The sequence below is a fragment of the Leucopleurus acutus genome, assembly GCF_964270905.1.
Source record: "Leucopleurus acutus genome assembly, chromosome: 4".
Lineage (NCBI taxonomy): Eukaryota > Metazoa > Chordata > Mammalia > Artiodactyla > Delphinidae > Leucopleurus > Leucopleurus acutus.
In genome coordinates this window covers 191510-209279 of record NC_139146.1, presented here as the reverse complement: position 1 = coordinate 209279, position 17770 = coordinate 191510, and the positions used below count along the sequence as shown (strand labels likewise).

The window sequence follows — 17770 nt, the reverse complement described above, 5'->3', positions numbered from 1 at the left end:
GTGGCCAGAGCGCTCCTTTGTTTGAGTAGATAGGCTCATGGTCCGGTGCAGGTTTGTCAGGTGTGTTCAGTGGACAGATTCCCTGCTCGGCCTCCCGCACGGATAAGGCTGAAGTCACGTCATTTTGATGCAGCGGAGAATCCAGATGCTGATTTGCTTACTCACCTCCCTGTCAGGTGGTGCTGGGGTGTGTGGCCTTCAGCAGCTGGGGACCGGGGAAGCAGTAAAGGCTTAGACTCTGGGAGGGACGCTGTGCTTCGGGACCAGACGGTCTGGCCGGCTCCGCCCCAGGGGTGCGCTCTGGAGAAGTGGGCCCCCTCCGAGAACCTGCCAGGCTGGCCGGGGCCTGGAGATGCAGGGGCTACGGAGGGGGGCACAAGGCAGAAAGCGCGCCCACCCCACACAGTCCACTCTCAGCCACAACCGCATGCCGGCCCCGCCCTGCCCCAGGGATTCGGGTGTGGACAGACTGATTCCTGCCCCCGAGTAGCTGGTCTTCTCCTGAGAGGAGAAGATAAAAACCAAGTAAACACCAAACAAACGGATGAGGCAGCGCCTCTTGGAAGGTGAGCTTTCTTCTCCAATATCATCCTCAGCAAAGACGTGCTGCCTTTGCTCCAATCTTGGCAAAGAGACGCCCCTCAGCTGCCTAATCACGAGCAGGAGACAGTTTAAGGAGGACACATCAGCCCGAAAAAGCTTCAGTTAATGGTAGAGTGGGATGCTGATCGGAGCCTATATTTGGTTAAGAAAAAAGGAAAAAAAGAAATTGAAACAGATTTAGTCATAATTGTGTGCGTTGTATGTTATTTTAAACAAGTCTTTAAAGATGATTTTCGACAGTAAGATGCAAGGTGGGTTTTGTGTGGAGATCACTAAAGGTATGTACCTCCAAGCTGTGATGGTTCCAGAGGTGTGCACGTGGGCTCCAGGTGCAGAAGGACACTTGTGTGGGTGCCGGTACAGCTTGAGTCAAAACCTGAACAGTGTAGATGCTTACGGTAAAGATAGTTGTCCAGAATTTAAACAAAACTCTTTCATTAAATGTGAGTAGAAAAAGTCATTGTTTCCAAATGAATGTACTTTCCACATTATGTAAGTTTTAAAAGTTAAGCTTCTTAGTTTGAGATAATTATAGGTTCAAATGCAGTTGTAAGAAATAATACCAAGATTCCTTGTACACTTTGCCCAGTTTCCCCCAAAAGTAACATCTTGCAAAACACAGATGTACTCTATCACAGCCATAACACAGTTGCTGATGTAATCCATGATCTTTTTAAGATTTCTCGTTTCACTTGCATTCGCTGTGTGTGTATGTGTGTGTGTACCTGACACGAGTGTATCACGTGTGCGGGTCCGTGTATCCACGCCACAGTCACGATACAGACACATGCCCCCTGACCGCTTTTGCCCACTTTCTAATTGGACATGTGTTTTGTTGTTGAGTTTGGAGCGCTCTTTATATACTCCGGATACCAGTCCTTCATGGGGTCCATGGTTTGCAAATATTTTCTCCCAGTCTACGTCTACAATAACCCTTTGATAAGAATTGTTACACCTACAGGTCACTCTGAGAAGGCTTGACATCTTTACTGTGCTGAGTTCTCTGATCCATGAAAATGGTATCTCTCTCCATTTTTTTTACGTCTTTATTGGTTTCTTTCATTACCGTTGCATAATCTTTAGCATACAAGTCCTGTGTACACTTTGCTGTTTACACCCAAGCATTTAAATTTCTTTGACATGATTGTAAATGGTATGTGTCTTTAATTTTGGTTTCCACACGTTCCAAACTAGTGTATAGACATGTGACTGATTGTTCTGTGCTGCCTCCGCATAAGAGCCCTCTGGGTGGGGAGGGGAGTCCCACAGCAGAGCTGGAGCATCACAGAGGCGGAGAGCACAAGGCAGCATCACGTCCATTTATGTCAGCCCCACACAGGGGGCTACACAGGTGCCCTCAGGAGGAGTAATACTAGGGGAGCCATGGAGAGGTGTCCAAGGTGGACCTCGGGGGAGGGAGGAAGCTGGACAAGAGACTTCCTGTGCCCACAGGGGAGCTCTTGTGGAAGAGGGACAAGGTGGTACCTCCCTCCTCCCTCCCTTCCAGCACACAGAAACCTACATCTCCTAGCTCGGCCCCAGCTGTTTTCTCAGCTGTAAACTGCAGATAATAACCAGGCGGGAGAGGCTGCCTGCCCCCGCCCTGGGCGAAGGCCCGTGCTCGGGCACAGCCCTTCCCCTGTCGGGGGACAGGGGGCCCCGCCCTCCTTCCTCTGCCGGGACCACTTCTGCCCTACGGGGCTGAGTCTAATGACTAGTGCGGATTCGAGGCGCTTTGCAAACTGACCCCAGCCTCCTCTTCCAGGCCGGCCTTCTGCTGCTCCTTGTGACTTGTTTGGACCTCAGGCATTGGCGGCGGGGGGCGGGGGTGGGGGTAAGGATCTTTCCACAACACCTTCCAGGAAGTGTGGCCCCCCTCGGGACGGTGACTTCCCGGCGCCCTGTCCTGCACCCGCCGCGTGGGCGCCTTCACCGCTGGGAGCACACAGAGGCCGCGGCCCTGCTTGGCCCCTGCCAGGGGACCCTGTTCTTGTTTCTGCGGCCGCCTTCTGTGCCGGCCGACGGGGGTAGATCCAGCTTCTGAATCGTCCCTCTTCCGCCGGCGGGGTGGTGACCCCTGCCCGACCCCGCCTCCGAGGGCGGTCCCAGCCCACGCGCGGCTCCGAAAGCCGGCAGCCAGGGCGCGGCGGCGACGGCGAGGCGGGCGGTGGCCTGGCCCGGGGGCGCCGCGACTCCGCCCGGGGCGTGCTGGGGGGCGACCGCCCCTGCGCGCACCGCCGCGCCTTCCTGCTGCTGATCAGGGAGGCGGGGAGGCAGGCCTGGCGAGGCCGCTGCTCCAACGCCACGGTACGGGGCTCGGGGCTCGGGGCGGGGCTGCGAGCCGAGGCCGGGACCCGCTGAGCCCCGACTGCCGCGCCCAAGGGCTCGCGCTCCTCGCACCCGCCAGCGTCCCGGTGCTCGCCGGCCGCCGGCTCTCCGGAGAATCGGACAGTGAGAGCCCGGTTGCGGCCGGTCCGGGACCGACCCTCCACCTCTCGGGACCTGCGGGACGGCGGGAGCGCGGGGGCGGGGCCGCCGGCCACCTCAGGGTGGGACAGGCGCGGAGAAGCCCTTCCCTGGCCGCGGCTGAGCAGGGAGAACGGGGCTTGTGTCTGCCCTCGCGGGGGCTGCGTCTGGGTCCTGCGACCCTCGCTGGTTTGGAAAGGATCCCTCTCCTGCCACAGGAGGGGGTCACCGTCCACAGCCAAGAAGGTCTCCTCCAGCGGTGCCCCCCCTTCTGCAAAGCAAAAGCCCTGGCACAGGCCTTGGCATCTGGCTCTGGCTCTTGCCCTCCCCACCCCCTTACCTGTGCCCTGGATGCCCTCCTTGGGTTTCTGACTCGGTTCCAAGGTCCCTCACAGGAGGCCTTCCTTACCTGTCCAACCGTTCTCTTCATAGCTACCCAGCTGGGGTCTGCAGTGACCCGTCACCTGTTCTAGAACTGTCCCCACTGTTGTCTGGGACTGTGTTCATCATCACAGCCCCTGAGACCAGAGAAGCAGGCAGTGAGAACCGGTCTGCCAGTTCCAGGGACCCAGCTCTCCTTATCTGCTTCTCCCCCAGACTCACCCCTGAGGCCCCAGTCGCTCTGCCCAGCCCATCACACGCTGCCTGCCAGGCTCAGCCGGTGGACCTCTCTCCTCCCTTCCAGCCCTGGACGGGGCCCTGGGCAGGCATCTATCTGCACGCGCTTCCCAAAGCTGACCCCAGTGGCTGCCTTCCCCAGGGACCAGGCTGCAGTGCTGCCCGCACCGGCTCCCTGGGCTCCCCTCTCCTGTGCTGCCGCGTCTGCCTGAAGGAACATCGCTTGGCCTCCCTCAGGATCCCAGGGACTGGTTGGGCAGCCTTGGGTGGCCACAATCACATAGTGCAGAGCTGCAGGTGGCAGCGGGACCCACAGCTCAGGGAGGTACCAAGCGGCCAAAGGACAGTCAGAAGCAGAGACCGAGACGAGGAGAGGTGTCAGGCGAGGCAGGAGGACCCCGCCTCAGAGAGCTTCTCGGGTGGCAGCCCCTCTTGGATGTCATTCCAGACTTCTCAGGGCCTTTTCCCTCCTCTCCTTGCTGGCTGGCCCCATGCTGGGACAGGTGGCCTCTGCAGCCTGGGCCTGGGGTCTGCCGGGACTCCAGAAGCCTCTTTTCTCTGCAGGACTCACCACGTCCCTGTGTCTAGACGCTGTAAAGCCAGAACTGGTTGGGGTGCATTGGTCTGAGAATGCAGAGCAGCGGTCTCCCCCAGCCCCCTGAGCTGCTCTGAGGAGTCTGGGTGTGGACAGGCATCGGGCAGCCCTGAGAAGGCCCTTGGACACCGCGGCTGTCCCACTGAACTTCTCTCGTTCACAAGTCATTATGGAACAAACAAGAATCGCACTGGGAATTGTCATGATCTCTGCGTGGTCCCGACAGGGAGCAGGGACCATCAGGTGTGCCCTGGCCAAGTCCGCGTGGCCCCTTGCTTACTCCCTTTGCGGCCAGATGAGCAGGGCCCTCGGGTTCTGAGGGGCAGTGTGAAGGGCCGGTGGGGCTGTGCTTGCAGTGAGGGCTGGGTGGCCCCGGAGTGGGTCTGGGTGAGAGCCAGTGTGTGGGGCGGCCGCCAGCGTTCTCAAAGGACGTGCAGGGGCACCTGGCAGGCTGGGAACAGGTGGAAGGGAAATGTCATGCAATGGGGGCAAACAGTTGTCCCCGCGTCACTGTGTGTGTCTTAGACCTGTCTCTGCCCCTCCGGCCACAAGCTCTGGGAGGAAGGAGGATGGGGCGAGGCTGGCGAGGGATGATGAGCTTGGCTGCTCCGCAGGGCAGGTGTGGCTTTCTCGCCGCTGGATCAGGCCGGGCAGGAAGCAGCTGGGCCTGCGCGGAGCTCTTCCTAAACCTGGGAGATCTGCGCCCGGCTCTGTCCTGAAGAAAGGGAAGGAAAGGCAGCTGCTGCCTAAGCTCGGTGTCGCGTGAGGCTTTGTGGTCAGAGCTCCGTCTGGGTTAGGAAGCCTGGATCTCGGAGCCTCCACTGTGGGGAACCTGGCCCGGGGCGAGCTCCTGCGTTGCTGGGTCCGCCGAGCTGGAGCGCTCACGGGCTTGTTTTGCGACACCTTCATCTCTGGGCCAAGCCGGGCCTGCCTCCCCCTCCCTCCTGCATAAGCCCTTGTCCACCTGGGTGTCCCCCACAGGCACTGCGTGTCCGCTGAGTGGCCCCCAGTGTGCTCCTCTGCCTGGCCCATCTGGGCGAACTATGCATGCACGTGGCTGGGGGCGGGGGCCCTCTCCCGTGCTCCAGCTCTGGCCGCACCCAGTCTAGGTGCCCCCTCCCGCCCCCGCACGGTGGCCACCTCTCTTCTGCTGACAGCCCTCGGGCCTTCTCCTTGGAGGGTCAGTCCTGGGGCGGACTTGCTGTCCTGCAGGCTCCAGCCAGGTTGTGGCCTCTGTCTGCCCCTGGGACCACGCCTGCAGAGAGGCTGCTGGTCTGCGGCCCGGGCGTGCTGGCTGAGCCCCCGCTCCGTGCCTTCCCTCTGGCATGACCGGGAGAAAACCTGGCCCTGACAGGACCACTGGGCCTTTTCCTCCCGCAGACCAGCCAGCCACGCGCAGGACAGCAGGCAGTCGTGGTGTCTGTAGTGCCTCCTGGGCTGGTGCCGGCCTGTGTCTGCAGCTGTGGCCCAGCTTCGCACCCGTGGCCGACACGGTCAGACAGCACTTCCTCCTCTCCACCGAGCAGATCAGCTGGCTCTCACTGGCCTACCTGGTGGTGTCCATCCCTTTCGGCGTGGTGGCCATCTGGGTTCTGGACTCTGCTGGGCTCCGCTGGGTGGTGAGTCGGACCCCACACCGGGGCCCGCTCTGGGATGGGTGGGGTCCCCGAGTGTGGGCTCGAGAGCCGTCGCCTCCTCCCTAGATCCGGGTCCCCAGCCATTGCATGGTGGATGGAGGTTGCAGTGCTGGAGGGGGGAGTCTGGGCTGGTGGGCAGCTCTTCTGACCCCAGCCCTGCAGACCGTCCTGTGTGCGCGGCTGAACTTTGCGGGGAGAGGGATCCGCTCCCAGCCCTGCATGATCACCAGCCGCCAGAACCCATTTGCTCTCCTCACGGGTGGGCAGAGCCTCTGTGCCCTCACCCAGACCCTGGTCATCTCTCCAGCCAAGCGGGCCACCTGTGGTTTCCCGAGCACCAGAGAGCCACAGCCAACATGATCGGCACTGTGTGTGAGTCCCGGGGGTGAGGCCGACGTCCCCGCTGGCTTAGCGCGTGGCCCGGCACCTCTGCGCTCCCCGCTCCTGGAGGATGGGGACTCCTCCTGGGGGCTGGGGACCAGCCTGCCACTCTGAGCTGACACATGTCCCCGTCCATTCAGCAAACCCCCTGGGCATCCTGGTGGCCAGCCCGCTGTCTCCCACCCTGGTGAAGAAGGAGGAGGACATCCCCTTGATGGTGAGGGAGCTCAGGAGTGTGCGCATGTGAGTGTATGTGTGCATGCATGCACATGTGTTTGTGTGCATGTGTGTGTACCCGTGTGTATAGTGTAGAGTGTGTCGGTGTGCATGAATGGCTACGTGTTTGCATGTGTGTGTGTACGTTTATGGGCTGAGTGTGCTAGTGCGTGTGTGCACGTGAGTGCCGTAGTGGCGGGCTTGTGCGTCCACACCTGTCTGTGTGAGTGTGCACTTGCCACCTTCTGCGGTCACACATGGGTTGCACTCCATGCATGTGGGGTTTCCTCATGTGCAAGTATGCAAGTACTGGGCACCTTCCCAGCATCAGGCACAGCTCCAGGGACTGGGATGTTCGGCGGTTTCCTTGGCGGGGAGACAGCTCTGGAGAGGCGAGAGGCCGGCTGGCGCAGAAGGAAGCGTTTGTGGGGGGCGAGGGAGGGAGATGAGGGGGGCGATGGAGGGAGATGTGGGGGGCGAGGGAGGGAGATGAGGGGGGCGAGGGAGGGAGATGTGGGGGGCGAGGGAGGGAGATGAGGGGGGCGAGGGAGGGAGATGTGGGGGGCGAGGGAGGGAGATGAGGGACCAGCAGGCTCTGAGGTGGATGTGAGGCTGATGGGTGGGGCCTGCAGCCAGAGGCCAGTGTGTCCGCTGAGCAAGGGGAGGGTGGCGGGAAGGGTCAGCCCAGGTGGCAAAGCACTGGCGTGATGGACACCTCGGGGGCGTCTGAGGGGAAAGTGACTCCATCTGGTCCAGAATGACTCGGAGAGCCAAGGGTGTGCCGAGTGTCCAGGGAGAGAGCCAGGGCTTTGATCGGGTGGGGCAGTGGGGCAGGCTCAGGGCTGGGGGTTTGGAGGTGTGCCGAGGTGAGAGGGGCTTCCAGCTGGGCGAGTGTTGGGGTCATTCACAGAGGTGGGAGGGGGTTCCAGGTGGCCGCTGGGTGGAGCTCCCGGAGAGGGCTGAGCTGAGGCTGTCGCTGTTGCAGTCATCTTTGGGTGGTATTTTGAAAGCTGGGTTTCCAAATGCAGCAAAGCAGAGCAGCCCCAGCACAGCCCTGGGGCTTGCCGACGTCCACCTGGGGATGACCTGTGGGGGTAGCCGGCAAGGAGCCTGGAGCAGCGGGCGTGAGGCAGCCACACGCGTGTGCATTCGTGCATACCCTCCCGGCAGCTGGGCGTCTACATCACCCCTGCTGGCCCCTGCTTGCGTCTGGGAGAGCACGCCCCCCGCCCCGTCCTCCGCGGGGGCTGTCCACTCCACCGCACAGAAGTTCCTGGCGGGGCTGGAGTGGTCAGTGCCGCGCGTGTGCTGTGGGATCCCGGGGCGGGGGAGGGGAAGGGGGCGGGGCTGCCCCGGGGAGCCTCTGGCTGTGCTGCTGGAGCTCCTGGGCTGAGCAGCCCCTCCCCTTAGCTCGCAGGGAACAAGGCCTACATCTTCCTGGCCCCTAGCCGCGTGCTTTGGGGGCAGCATCGGCATCTGCTCCAGCTTCTCGTCCCTCCTGGAGCAGATCCTCTGCGTGAACGGACACTCCAGCACGGGTGCCGGCCCTGCCCTGGGGGCCCCGCGGCAGGACGGAGCTTTGGGGGCCTGTCACCCCACAGGCTCTCTTCTGCCGCTGCTCTCCCGCTGGTGGCTGTGGAATGGCCCACGACCTCCCCAGGCGCTGGGTTTCCACACTTGGACGGGGTGATGTGGGCGCTACTGAGATGCTGTGTGAAAATCTGTGTCTGCAGACAGCGGGGTGGTGGCCGTGGGGAGGGGGTGCTGGCAGAGCTCAAGTGTGTTCCACTGGGATTTCGTGTGGCGCTTTCCGCCATGCCCCAGCCACCCCAGCCCTGGGGGACCCGCTGATATTGGAGATGCAGAGGAGGGGGCCTTGCTCTGCTCATAGCACCTCTGGCCGCGCCCTCCACTGTCTGCATCAGCCCTGGGTGTGGGGTTCGGGCCTCTCGCGTTCCCAGCTTTTCAGGGGTGGCCGGCACTGAGGGGTGTCTGCAGTAGGCAGGCCCTTTCTCTAGCAATTGTTGAGCTCCTGGCTGGGGGTAGCGCAGGGAAATGGCGCCTCCGGGGAGGACACCTCTTCCCCCAGCCAGCGGTGCAGCCATGCCTTCCGTGCCAGCCTGCCTGGGCCTCAGGCTCCGTTCAGTGACCCTGCCGTGGGCTCCCCGGTGACGGCGTACATCCTAAGGGTGAGGGCCTCCTCCTGGCCCCAGATGACAGGGTGCCCCCGCCGCCTCTCCTCCAGGAACTTGCAGGCCTCTGCGGGGCTCTCTTCATTGCGTTTGGGGTCTTGGGGGCGCTGCCTCTTGGCCTGTACGTGGACCGGACCGAGCATTTCACTGGAGCTGTCAGGATCGGCCTCTGCCTGACATCTCTGGTCTGCATGGCCTTTGCCCCGGTGAGAGTCCTCTGAGCCGAGACCACCTTGCACGAGTCAAAGTGCGGTGCCCCGGGGTGGGGGAGTTGGCAGGTCGGCCGTAACGGACATCCAGACCCACTCTGACCCTGGGCGCTGCCCCGCCCCTCAGGTGCAGGGCCTGGCAGGGTCTGGGCGTCTAGGGCTGTGGCGCGTCTGACTCCTGCCGCATCCGTCTGTGCGGCTCGCTGCCCCCAGGGGCCCCAGCTGGCCGCCACCTGCTCGCCACTTGGGCTCTTTGCTTCTCAGCGGTGCCTGTCGCCGTGCAGCTGGCTGTCGAGCGCTCCTTCCCTGGGGGTGAGGGTGGGCCACGGGCCTGGTCCTCGTGCTGGGGTGAGTGCCCATCCCCCAACACTTCCCTGGGCACCCAGAGAGCCTCCCCTCACCTCACCCCAGGCCACACAGCAGGTGACCTGAGCGCCTGCCGTGTGCTGGCCTGGGCTGGCCGCAGGGCCCACGGTGACCAGAGCAGCGCCCTGCCCTCGGGATGACTACGGGTGCCGGGGCAGTGCCCCGGGCAGGGCTGTGGGCCTCGTGGCTGTGCAGGCAGCCCGAGGGTGTGCTCAGCATGGCGCTGCTGGCCTCCTTGACCGTGCGCCGCGTGGAGCTATCCTTCTCCACCTGCCGGGACGGCCAGGACCCGCTGGCCTGAAGGGTGAGGGCCGCAGCCTGTGGGGCTCCGAGGGCGCAGACCAGCAGGTCGGCCCCCACCCAGCCCTGGAAATCTCCCCTCCGTGCGCTTCTTGGCGACTTCCACTACCCTTGGTGGGCAGGTGCAGGGCACCCACGGCGGGGGTTGGGGGGGTCGGGTGGGGTCAGAGGGCAACAGGCCGAACCTCAGGCTCAGCCTGGTGGGAGCAGCCCTGAGGCCCTTATGAGAGCTCAACCTCTAACCCCTATGTGACTGGTTTTGAAATGAGATAAAAGAGAGACAGGGAGAGTCAGACAGTGAGAATGACAGAGACGGAGACAGAGTGTGAGAGACAGGAGTGGGGTCGCCACCAGAGAGATGGTTGCATGCCCTCGTCCCCAGACCCGGTGCGGTGACCTCGGGGCTCATGACTGTGAACCCACCTTTGGGGCCCCTTGGGGCTGGGACAGGATCTGTCCCCGGGGTCACTCTGAGGTCATGGTTAGTGGGGTTCGGGGTCCCCTGCACCCGGGGGGGGCACTCTGGCACTTGGGGAGCCTCGGCAGAGCTGGGCCACGGCCCCCCCCGGAGTCCACGTTGCTGGTGGCCGGCCTGTGCGTCCTTTTCAGCTGCTTTGGGGTGCTCTTCCTGCACACCCCATACCGGTGCCTGCAGGCCGAGGCCGACGCAGCCCCTCCGTCCAGGAAGACGTGCGCCCGGCAAGCTCGGCGGCCACCCCCGAGGCCCCACCGTGGCCCCCCCACCCCCACGGGCCCCAGCAGCCCCTCCTGGAGCCGGTGATCCTGGCTCCGCCTCCCTCCCCCTGGGAGTCCTCTGAGACGTCATGGGGCCCCTGCAGCGGACCAGAGGCCGGGGAGCAGCTGGTGTGATGAGAAGCGGGCCTGGGGCCGTGAAGGGGCAGCCAGGAGAGGCAGGCCCTGGTCCCCTCGGCTACACCAGTCACGCTTGAGCCTGGGATGGTACCAGCATCCGGGGGGCCCGGGGTCCTCGAACACAGGCAGGCCAGCCCAGGGGACTCCCTGTGGCTGTAGCAAGGAGAGCTGCCGCTGTGGAGGCAAGAGGCCGCTGACCAGGCGGGGCACTCCGGCGGCCAGGCCAGACCCAGGGTGGCTGGGGCAGGCGCTGCGTATGGGCAGGCCGGCCTGGCCCGGGGGCACGGCTGAGGGGCGCTGAGTGGGCTGGGGATCCTGAGGGCCCCAGCATGGCTGAGTCTGGAGTGGACAGGTGTGGGGAAGGCCTTCCTTGAAGGAGCCTATCCCAGAGCCATGCTCAACCTCTGCTGAGCCCTGAATGAGCAGCCCCCCAGCCAGCGCTAGCACAGGTGGGGAGAGCAGGTGGGGCCCGGCTGGGCCGGAAGCAGAGGGTGGGCCCCAGGCAGATGCTCCCACCCCCTGAAGACCCTTCTGCCCCCACGGACACCCCCACCCCCAGGGGGGCAACTTCTCCCCCCGAAAGAGACATTTGCAGGCCGGTTTGTGGGTTCACGTTTATTGAACTGGCCGCGGCCCAGTGGGGGAGGGGTGGCCCTCACTCCGCCTCCCCGTGGGTGAGCGCGTAGCTCAGTGCCTTGTAGTCCAGGTTGCCTGCAGCGTCTATGGTGGAGAACTGGAACATCTGGTCAACCTGCGAGTTTGGTGGGGGTCGTGAGGCCCAGGCAGGGGTGGGAGGGAGTGGGAGGGTCCCCGAGGCCGCAGCCAGCAGGTGAATTAATCACAGGAACTGGACTCCAGGCTCTGTGTTGTTTCTGTGCTTGGGGGGAAGGAAGTGGGGGGAGACCCTGCAGAGCAAGGGTTGGGGCCGGGGCGGGTGTCTCCCTTCCTGGACACCGGGCGTCCCACCCTCCCCAAGGCTGCAGCCTCTGGGGGCTGAGGCACATCCCCCTCCTGAGCCCCCAGAGCCCCGAGAGCCATGCTTGGGCTTCACAGAGGGCCTTGGGGGGGGGGTGGGGGTGGGGGCCTTGGAGGGGGGGTGGGGTGAGGGGACAGACCTCCTCAGCCGTCATCTTGTCGGCCTGGGACACGAGCAGCCGCCGGATGCTGAGGACAGGAGGGAGGGGCCAGGTTAGGCTGCTCCGGAGCAGGCATGGCCCTGACTGGAGGGGTGGCCCCGGGGGAGCCCCGTGACGGGCCCACATGGGGGGACAGGGCTGCTCCGAGGTGGGTGTGCCCCCCCTTCAATCCCACCCGCTCACAGGGCAGGTGCCTCGTGGGAGCCTGGCTCCGGGTGAGTCCTGGGCACTGGGGTGGGGTGGGGGGGTGCCCACAGGGAGCCTTCCCTGACCCCCACGCCCCTGGGGGCCAGTGCCTGGCGCACCGAATAGGTCCGTTCACGGTGCCTGGCTGAAGTAGCCCCCAGAGGGGCTAAAGACCCAGCGATGGTCTGAATGGCAGTGACCACTGGCCCCGTGTGGGTAGGGCTGATCCGGCCCTCGGGTACCCTGAAAGCGGGGTGGGGCGGTTGGCACCCCTCCTACCCTGGTGGCGCCCGGGTGCCTGCAGCCACACTCACTAGTCCTTGTTGATGCTGCCTTTGCCGTCGGAGTCCAGCATCTTGAATGCGTTGAGGATGGTCTCCTCGGCATCCGTGCCTGCCCACAGGAGGCCTTGAGTCCTGGGCAACTTGGGGTCCACGCCCTCGCCCACTCAGTGCCCTGAATGGCCTTCCCACTCTGAGCACCTGGGAGACCCTCAGCTCCCACCCCAGGGGTACTGTTCTCGGGGTCCCTTGGGTCCCGCTAGGCCCAGAGCTGGGCGAGTTCTCAATGAGGGACAGAGGCCCCCATCAGTGGCCGAAGAGTTGGGTCTGGGCTGTCAGCTCACCCACCCTGGGGGGCTGACAGGCCCCACAGATGTGGGTCCCGGAATGCCAGGTCCTGGGGCTTTTCAAGGGATCTGCAGATTGGGTTTTTATGTGAGACGTGTGGATCTTTAAGCGCTTGGAACTATGTAAGCGCACACGCTGCGCTGGCAGACCTGCGGGCTGGCCCACACTCACCGCTCAGCTTCTCCCCAAACATGTTCAGGAACATGGTGAAGTTGATGGGCCCCGAGGCCTCCCTGAGCATGGCGTCCAGCTCCTCATCCTTGACGTTGGTTTTGCCTGTTGCAGACGTCAGGGGTGGGGTGGGGGGGTCACAGGGCAGGAGTGTCGCCTGCCCTGGCTGCCTTGTGGTCCGAATAGGTGCCCCACGGGGCCACCCCCCTCCATCATTCTCCAGGCAACCCCAGAACAAAGATGGGACGACCGGAGAGAGGGACGTGAGCCAGTGCAGGCACCCTTGGCCCAGGCGTGGTGGATGGATACAGGTTCTGAGGGTCAGCAGAGCCCCAAACCCCAGCCCCGGGAGGTGGACTGAGTGGGGGAGAGGAGCCGGAAGGCCTGTGATCTGTTAGCTGGGTGTGAGGGGGCACCTCCCAGGTAGAAACCAGCCTGCCCCCCCCCCCCCAGCTCCAAGGGCAGGGCCGCCTCAGGCTGAGGACAGCCGTCCCCAGGTGGGGAGGGAGGCAGGGCCGCGGGCTGGGCCGTGCCGCCTGCGAAGGACGAGCCTCTGGTGCGTCTCTGTGTCCTCTCCCAGCTGCACTCCTGGGCCTCCTGACCGTGCCAGGGGTGGGAGTGCCAGCCTGCCCCGCACAGGGGCAGCAGCGCCTTCCTCGAGCTCTTTACCATCTCCCGCTCTGGGACGCCCATGCTTGGGTTGTGCCACCCACCCCGTGATGCCCTCTGCCCGCCCTGGTCAAACTAGAGGGGAATTTCTCCCCAGGAGAGGCCCCCTCCTCCCCAGAGCCCACGGGAAGTCAGGTCAGGCTTTAAGGCCCAGGAGCGGAGCGAGGCTCTGGGACTGGAGCCGGAGGGCAGGGGAGTCGGGGTGCTGTGCTGGAGTTCTGCCCCCGGGGCACATACCCAGGGAGGCGTAGGTGTCCTTCAGGTCCTCCTTGTCAATGAAGCCGTCTCGGTTCTGGTCCATGAGTGTGAACGCCTGGAACCGAGGCCAGGTTCACTGGGCTGTGCCCCCTTTCCTGGCTCTGGATCGAGGGTCTTGTCACCTGCATTACACTTCCCAGGGGACCCCTCAGGTATGAGCTTCTGGGTGGAGGGGTTCCCGGTACAAGAGCAGGGCCTCACCTCCTTGAACTCCTGGATCTGGGTCTGCTCAAAGTTGGAGAAGACATTGGATGATGCCCTCTGGGCCCGCAGGGCCCCCCCCTCCTTCTTCTTGGCCTTCCTGCTGGCCTGAGATGAGAACACCAAGGCTCAGGGTACCCCAGCCTGCCCGAGGGTCTCCTTGGGGGCAGCCAGGCATTTGGGGAGACTCAATGCAGAGGACGGGTGCACCGTGGCATTTGGGGCTCCAGGGGGCCCCAAGCCCGTGTCCCTGGGCTGGGGCAGCTGCAGGTGCTTGGCATGGTCAGAGGGACCCGTGCGGGGTTCACCCTGAACTATGCCCTGCTCAGTCTGCAGTCCAGCCGGGAGGAACAGGGAGCAAATGAACCGTGCCGGCGGCCAGAAGGTGGAAGGGCTTGTTCTGGGGACCCCACTAGGGTGAAGGCCAGGACCCCCACCTTCCAGCCCCAGGCTGTCACCAGGGCTTTCACAGGGCACAGATCTCCCCCAAACCCCAGCACACACAGACCCTCACACGTGTGCACAAACTCAACTTGTGTGCACACGTAATCAGGCAAAACACACTCATGCACGTGACACGTGCACACACACCCATCCACACGGTCCCACACGCACATCAGGTACAGACACACTCGTGTGTGTACACGCAGCACACTCACCATGCCTGGGTCTGCCTGATGCGATGGTCTGTGCCCTCCCTGCTGAGGTCGTCCGTCTTAAGCTCTTACCCAGTCCCCCAGGACAGCTCAGACTCCGGCTGCCACTCCCTACAAGGACAGGCTCAGGGCTACCCGGGGGACTGGACAACTGCAGAGCGAGCTTTGGCAGCCAGCAGTGGGTCAGACGCCCCCATCCTGCTGGCCCAATAGGCCCCCGGCCTTCAGGCACCTCCCCACCTGCCCCCTACCCTGGAGTCTGTGTTCTGTGCATCTCTGGGGTGACCTGCACATGGGTCAAGGGCCTGGGGACTGCGGGAACCAGAGGAAGGGGCACCTTTCCCAGACTTGCACACAGTTACTGTGAATGACCCTGGTGGCCAGTCAGCAAGCGCCCCCCAAGTATGTCTGTCTGCCCTTGCCTCCCCGCCTTGGTGGCAGAGACGTCCCAGGCCCTGACCCCAGCCCTGGGGCCAGCCCTCTTGTCCCCACGGCAGGGAGCTCCTTGCCTGGCCCTCAGAGGGGGATGACATTTCTGGGATGGAGGATGGCCCATGTGGGCTGGGCTGGGCCCAGCACTCAGCCAGATCTTCCTGCTACAGCATGGCCCCAGGGGCAGAGTCTGGGGAGGGACCTGGCCCAGGTGCCGGTTGGTGGTACCAGATGTTGGGGGCCACCACAAAGTCAGGGAGAAGATGCCCTGGTCCTCGATGGTGGGGAAGTGCAGAGTTAGTGGCAGGAAGGGGTGGGGGTCTGCAGGCTGAACAGGAGGAGGAGGCCAGTGGGTGGATGAAGTGGGCAGATGGGATTCCACGGTGGTTTCATACCTGGAGAACAAGTTTTCTGAGCCTCCGGGGCCAGGTCTGGGTGGGGTTGGGATGAGCTGCAATCACTGGGTGGGGGTCCTCAGGGGCACATCTCCGAGCCACACAGCACCTGCTGCGGCTGGAAGGCGAGGGGCACACACCCTCCGCCACGTGGTGCTGCTGAGGTGCTGCCATCCGCGATCCCAGGGCCAGCTCACCATTTGAGGAACCTGGCTGGGGATGCGTGACCCGCCTGGAGGGACCTGGGGGCTCTGTCTGGAGGACCCCTGGAGGGCTAACGTGTGACCGATGTGGGACACCTGGGCCTGGGCTACGCGGTGACCCCATCACTCCCAGCCAGGCGGGTCTGGGTGCGACACCGGGACGGACCTTGGCCGGGCTGCGGGAGTGGGGAACAGCACACCGAGAGAGGGGTAGGCCCGTGGGGTCTGTGCTCAGGAGGCCCAGGCTTGGGGAGGGCCGGAGGAGGCTAGCTGAGCCCCTGGGGAGGTGTCCTGTGGCCGGCCTGTCTGAGCACAGCTCTAAAGATAGCCGCAGAGCCTGACTCCTGGGAGAATATCGGGACTCAGCACGGACAGCTGCCCTGACAGGTGCAGGGGTGTCAGCAGGCGGCCCCTGCGTCCTGAGCCAGGTTGGATGCCCCCGCCCCGACCCCACCCCGCAGTCCCCAGGAAGGACGCTGGGCCAATGTGGGTCTCCCCGGCTTCAGGGGTCTTCCCTGGGCGGTTTCCGTAAGCGTGTGTTCCTGGGCCTGTGCGTGCCCTCCACTGGCCGCCACTCCCCCCGGCACCGTGGAAGCTACTGGTATGTGGTCCCCCCACCAGCACTCTGGCCCCACCTTCAGCCCCAGAGAAATTTATTTTTGATTCTGGAAAAAGGAGTTGCTGAGGAATCTGGTTTATTTTAAAATCCAGGGAAGGGAAAACACATTTGCCACCTGAGGTCATCTGCCCGGCTGCTCCAGGGCAAGATGCAGGTGGAGGGGTGGTGCTCAGCATTGACACAGCATGTGGGCGCTGGAGGAGGGTTACTTTGTGCCTTGTGGAGTCAATGTGTGCCTACAGCTTCCTTGGGAAGGAATGAGTGGGGAGGGGGCGGGTCAAGAGGCCCTCCCCCCACCCCAGGCCCCGCAGAGGCCACAGAGGACAGGTGTCAGGCAGCAGTCCTCAGAGGGTTCAGAAAAGAGCCCAGCTGCCCTGTAGGATCCGCCTTGGCATTCCCACTCCCAGCCCAGGAAACAGCACAGGTGATTTACTAGCTTCCCAGTGGAAGGCCCAGAGCCAGGACTCCCCAGCAAATGGAGACGGAGCAGGGTCTGCTCAGGCCCCGGTGGCTGCCGAGGGGCTTACCCTTGGGGCAGATTTACTGAGCACATTCTGTGTGCCCTGGAATTTTTGTCCCTGCATTCTATTCTCTTTAGAATCGGAAGTGATCTCCCCTAGCAGTGGAGCAGGGATGCTTGTGAGCCCCGAGCCCTGGTTCTCCGGGAGTTTATGCCTGGAGCAGCACAGGGCCCAAGGCATGGGTTGTCCTACCACCAGACCCCCAAGCCCCGTTGCCATGGGAACTGTGTGTCAGCACAGCAGGCTTAGTTGGGAGGCTGTCCGGCCACCACTGCCCATCTCTGGGCAGCCTCTTTGCACACCTGGTCTTGGTCAGCTGTGTCTTCGCTGGGGCTGACCGCAGATCTGGGGGAGACAGTCTTCTCCTCTGAGGGGGCCAGAGTACCCCACCAGTGCAACCCCTGCCTCCTCAACAGAGGGCAGCAGAAGTGAGCGAGGACGTGTCTGATGTGAACCTTGAAGCTTGGGGCTCCATGATCCTGAGGGCCGGAGTCGGGGAGACCCAGGGAGCAGGTTCTGCTAGGGTGGCCTTCTCAGGAAGACCTGAGCCCCCTTCTGCTGGAGAGGCTCCTAGGGTGAGGAAACTCTAGCTCTGCCGGGGGGCTGGGTCTGGGACCGGGGGTGGGGGTGGCAGGTGGGGGCACCCCAGGCAGTGTGGTCCCGGGAAGCAACTCGGAGGCCACATGGTCGGCCTGGCCTGTCTGTGAGCCCAGAGGGGCCGGCCACGGCCACCCCTCTCTGCTGGGAGCCAGCCTGCACTCAGGTCACATTTTGTACCCGGACCCCGGATTCCCTGCCCAGAGCCTCGAGCCCCTTCCTGGGCTGTCCTCTGGGCTGGCCTGGGGCTGCTGCGGGCCTGGACTAGCCTCGGCGTGGCTGGGGCCGCACTGCAGCAGTGGGCGGGGCGGGACAGCCCAGGGAAGGAGGATAGCGAGAACTCTATTTCGCACTTTGTAATGTGGACTTATACTTTTAAAATATTTGTACCTGTGGTGTGCGGGCCTCGATGTGTGCTCAACCTGGTCCGAAAACATCAGTGCCTGGAGGAGTCGCACCCGCTCTGGGGAACCAGCACGTGCCGCCTGGGCCACTGCGCATGCGGAGCCAGTCGCGAGCCGCGCGCCTGGTGACGTCACCCCTCCGCGAACGGGTGCGCGCGCCGTTCTCCCTCCGGCCGCTAGGGGGAGGCTCCGGCGCCTTCTCGCTGCTGACGGCGCATGCGCCCACCCGGGTGAGCT

The 17770-nt window shown here is 63.8% G+C and overlaps 2 protein-coding genes across 2 annotated transcripts; one reads left to right on the top strand and one right to left on the bottom strand.

Moving 5' to 3' along the window:
• Window positions 1-544: 544 nt before the first annotated feature.
• SLC49A3 (solute carrier family 49 member 3) lies at window positions 545-10453 on the top strand (the record flags this gene model as incomplete). The annotated part of the gene is given in 16 exon segments (XM_082837684.1): window positions 545-566; window positions 2702-2910; window positions 5743-5901; window positions 6082-6235; window positions 6238-6291; window positions 6441-6517; window positions 7687-7700; window positions 7702-7810; window positions 7937-8054; window positions 8772-8914; window positions 9131-9170; window positions 9173-9235; window positions 9238-9265; window positions 9479-9578; window positions 9966-10248; window positions 10251-10453. Coding segments are annotated over 16 exon segments (1776 nt in total).
• Window positions 10454-11111: 658 nt separating this feature from the next.
• On the bottom strand, window positions 11112-15363 carry MYL5 (myosin light chain 5; the record flags this gene model as incomplete). Its single annotated transcript, XM_082837683.1, has 8 exons — window positions 11112-11207; window positions 11572-11620; window positions 12093-12171; window positions 12579-12683; window positions 13485-13560; window positions 13707-13814; window positions 14997-15122; window positions 15190-15363. 8 exons carry the CDS (start codon window positions 15361-15363, stop codon window positions 11112-11114), a joined length of 813 nt encoding a protein of 270 aa, XP_082693809.1.
• Window positions 15364-17770: the final 2407 nt, after the last annotated feature.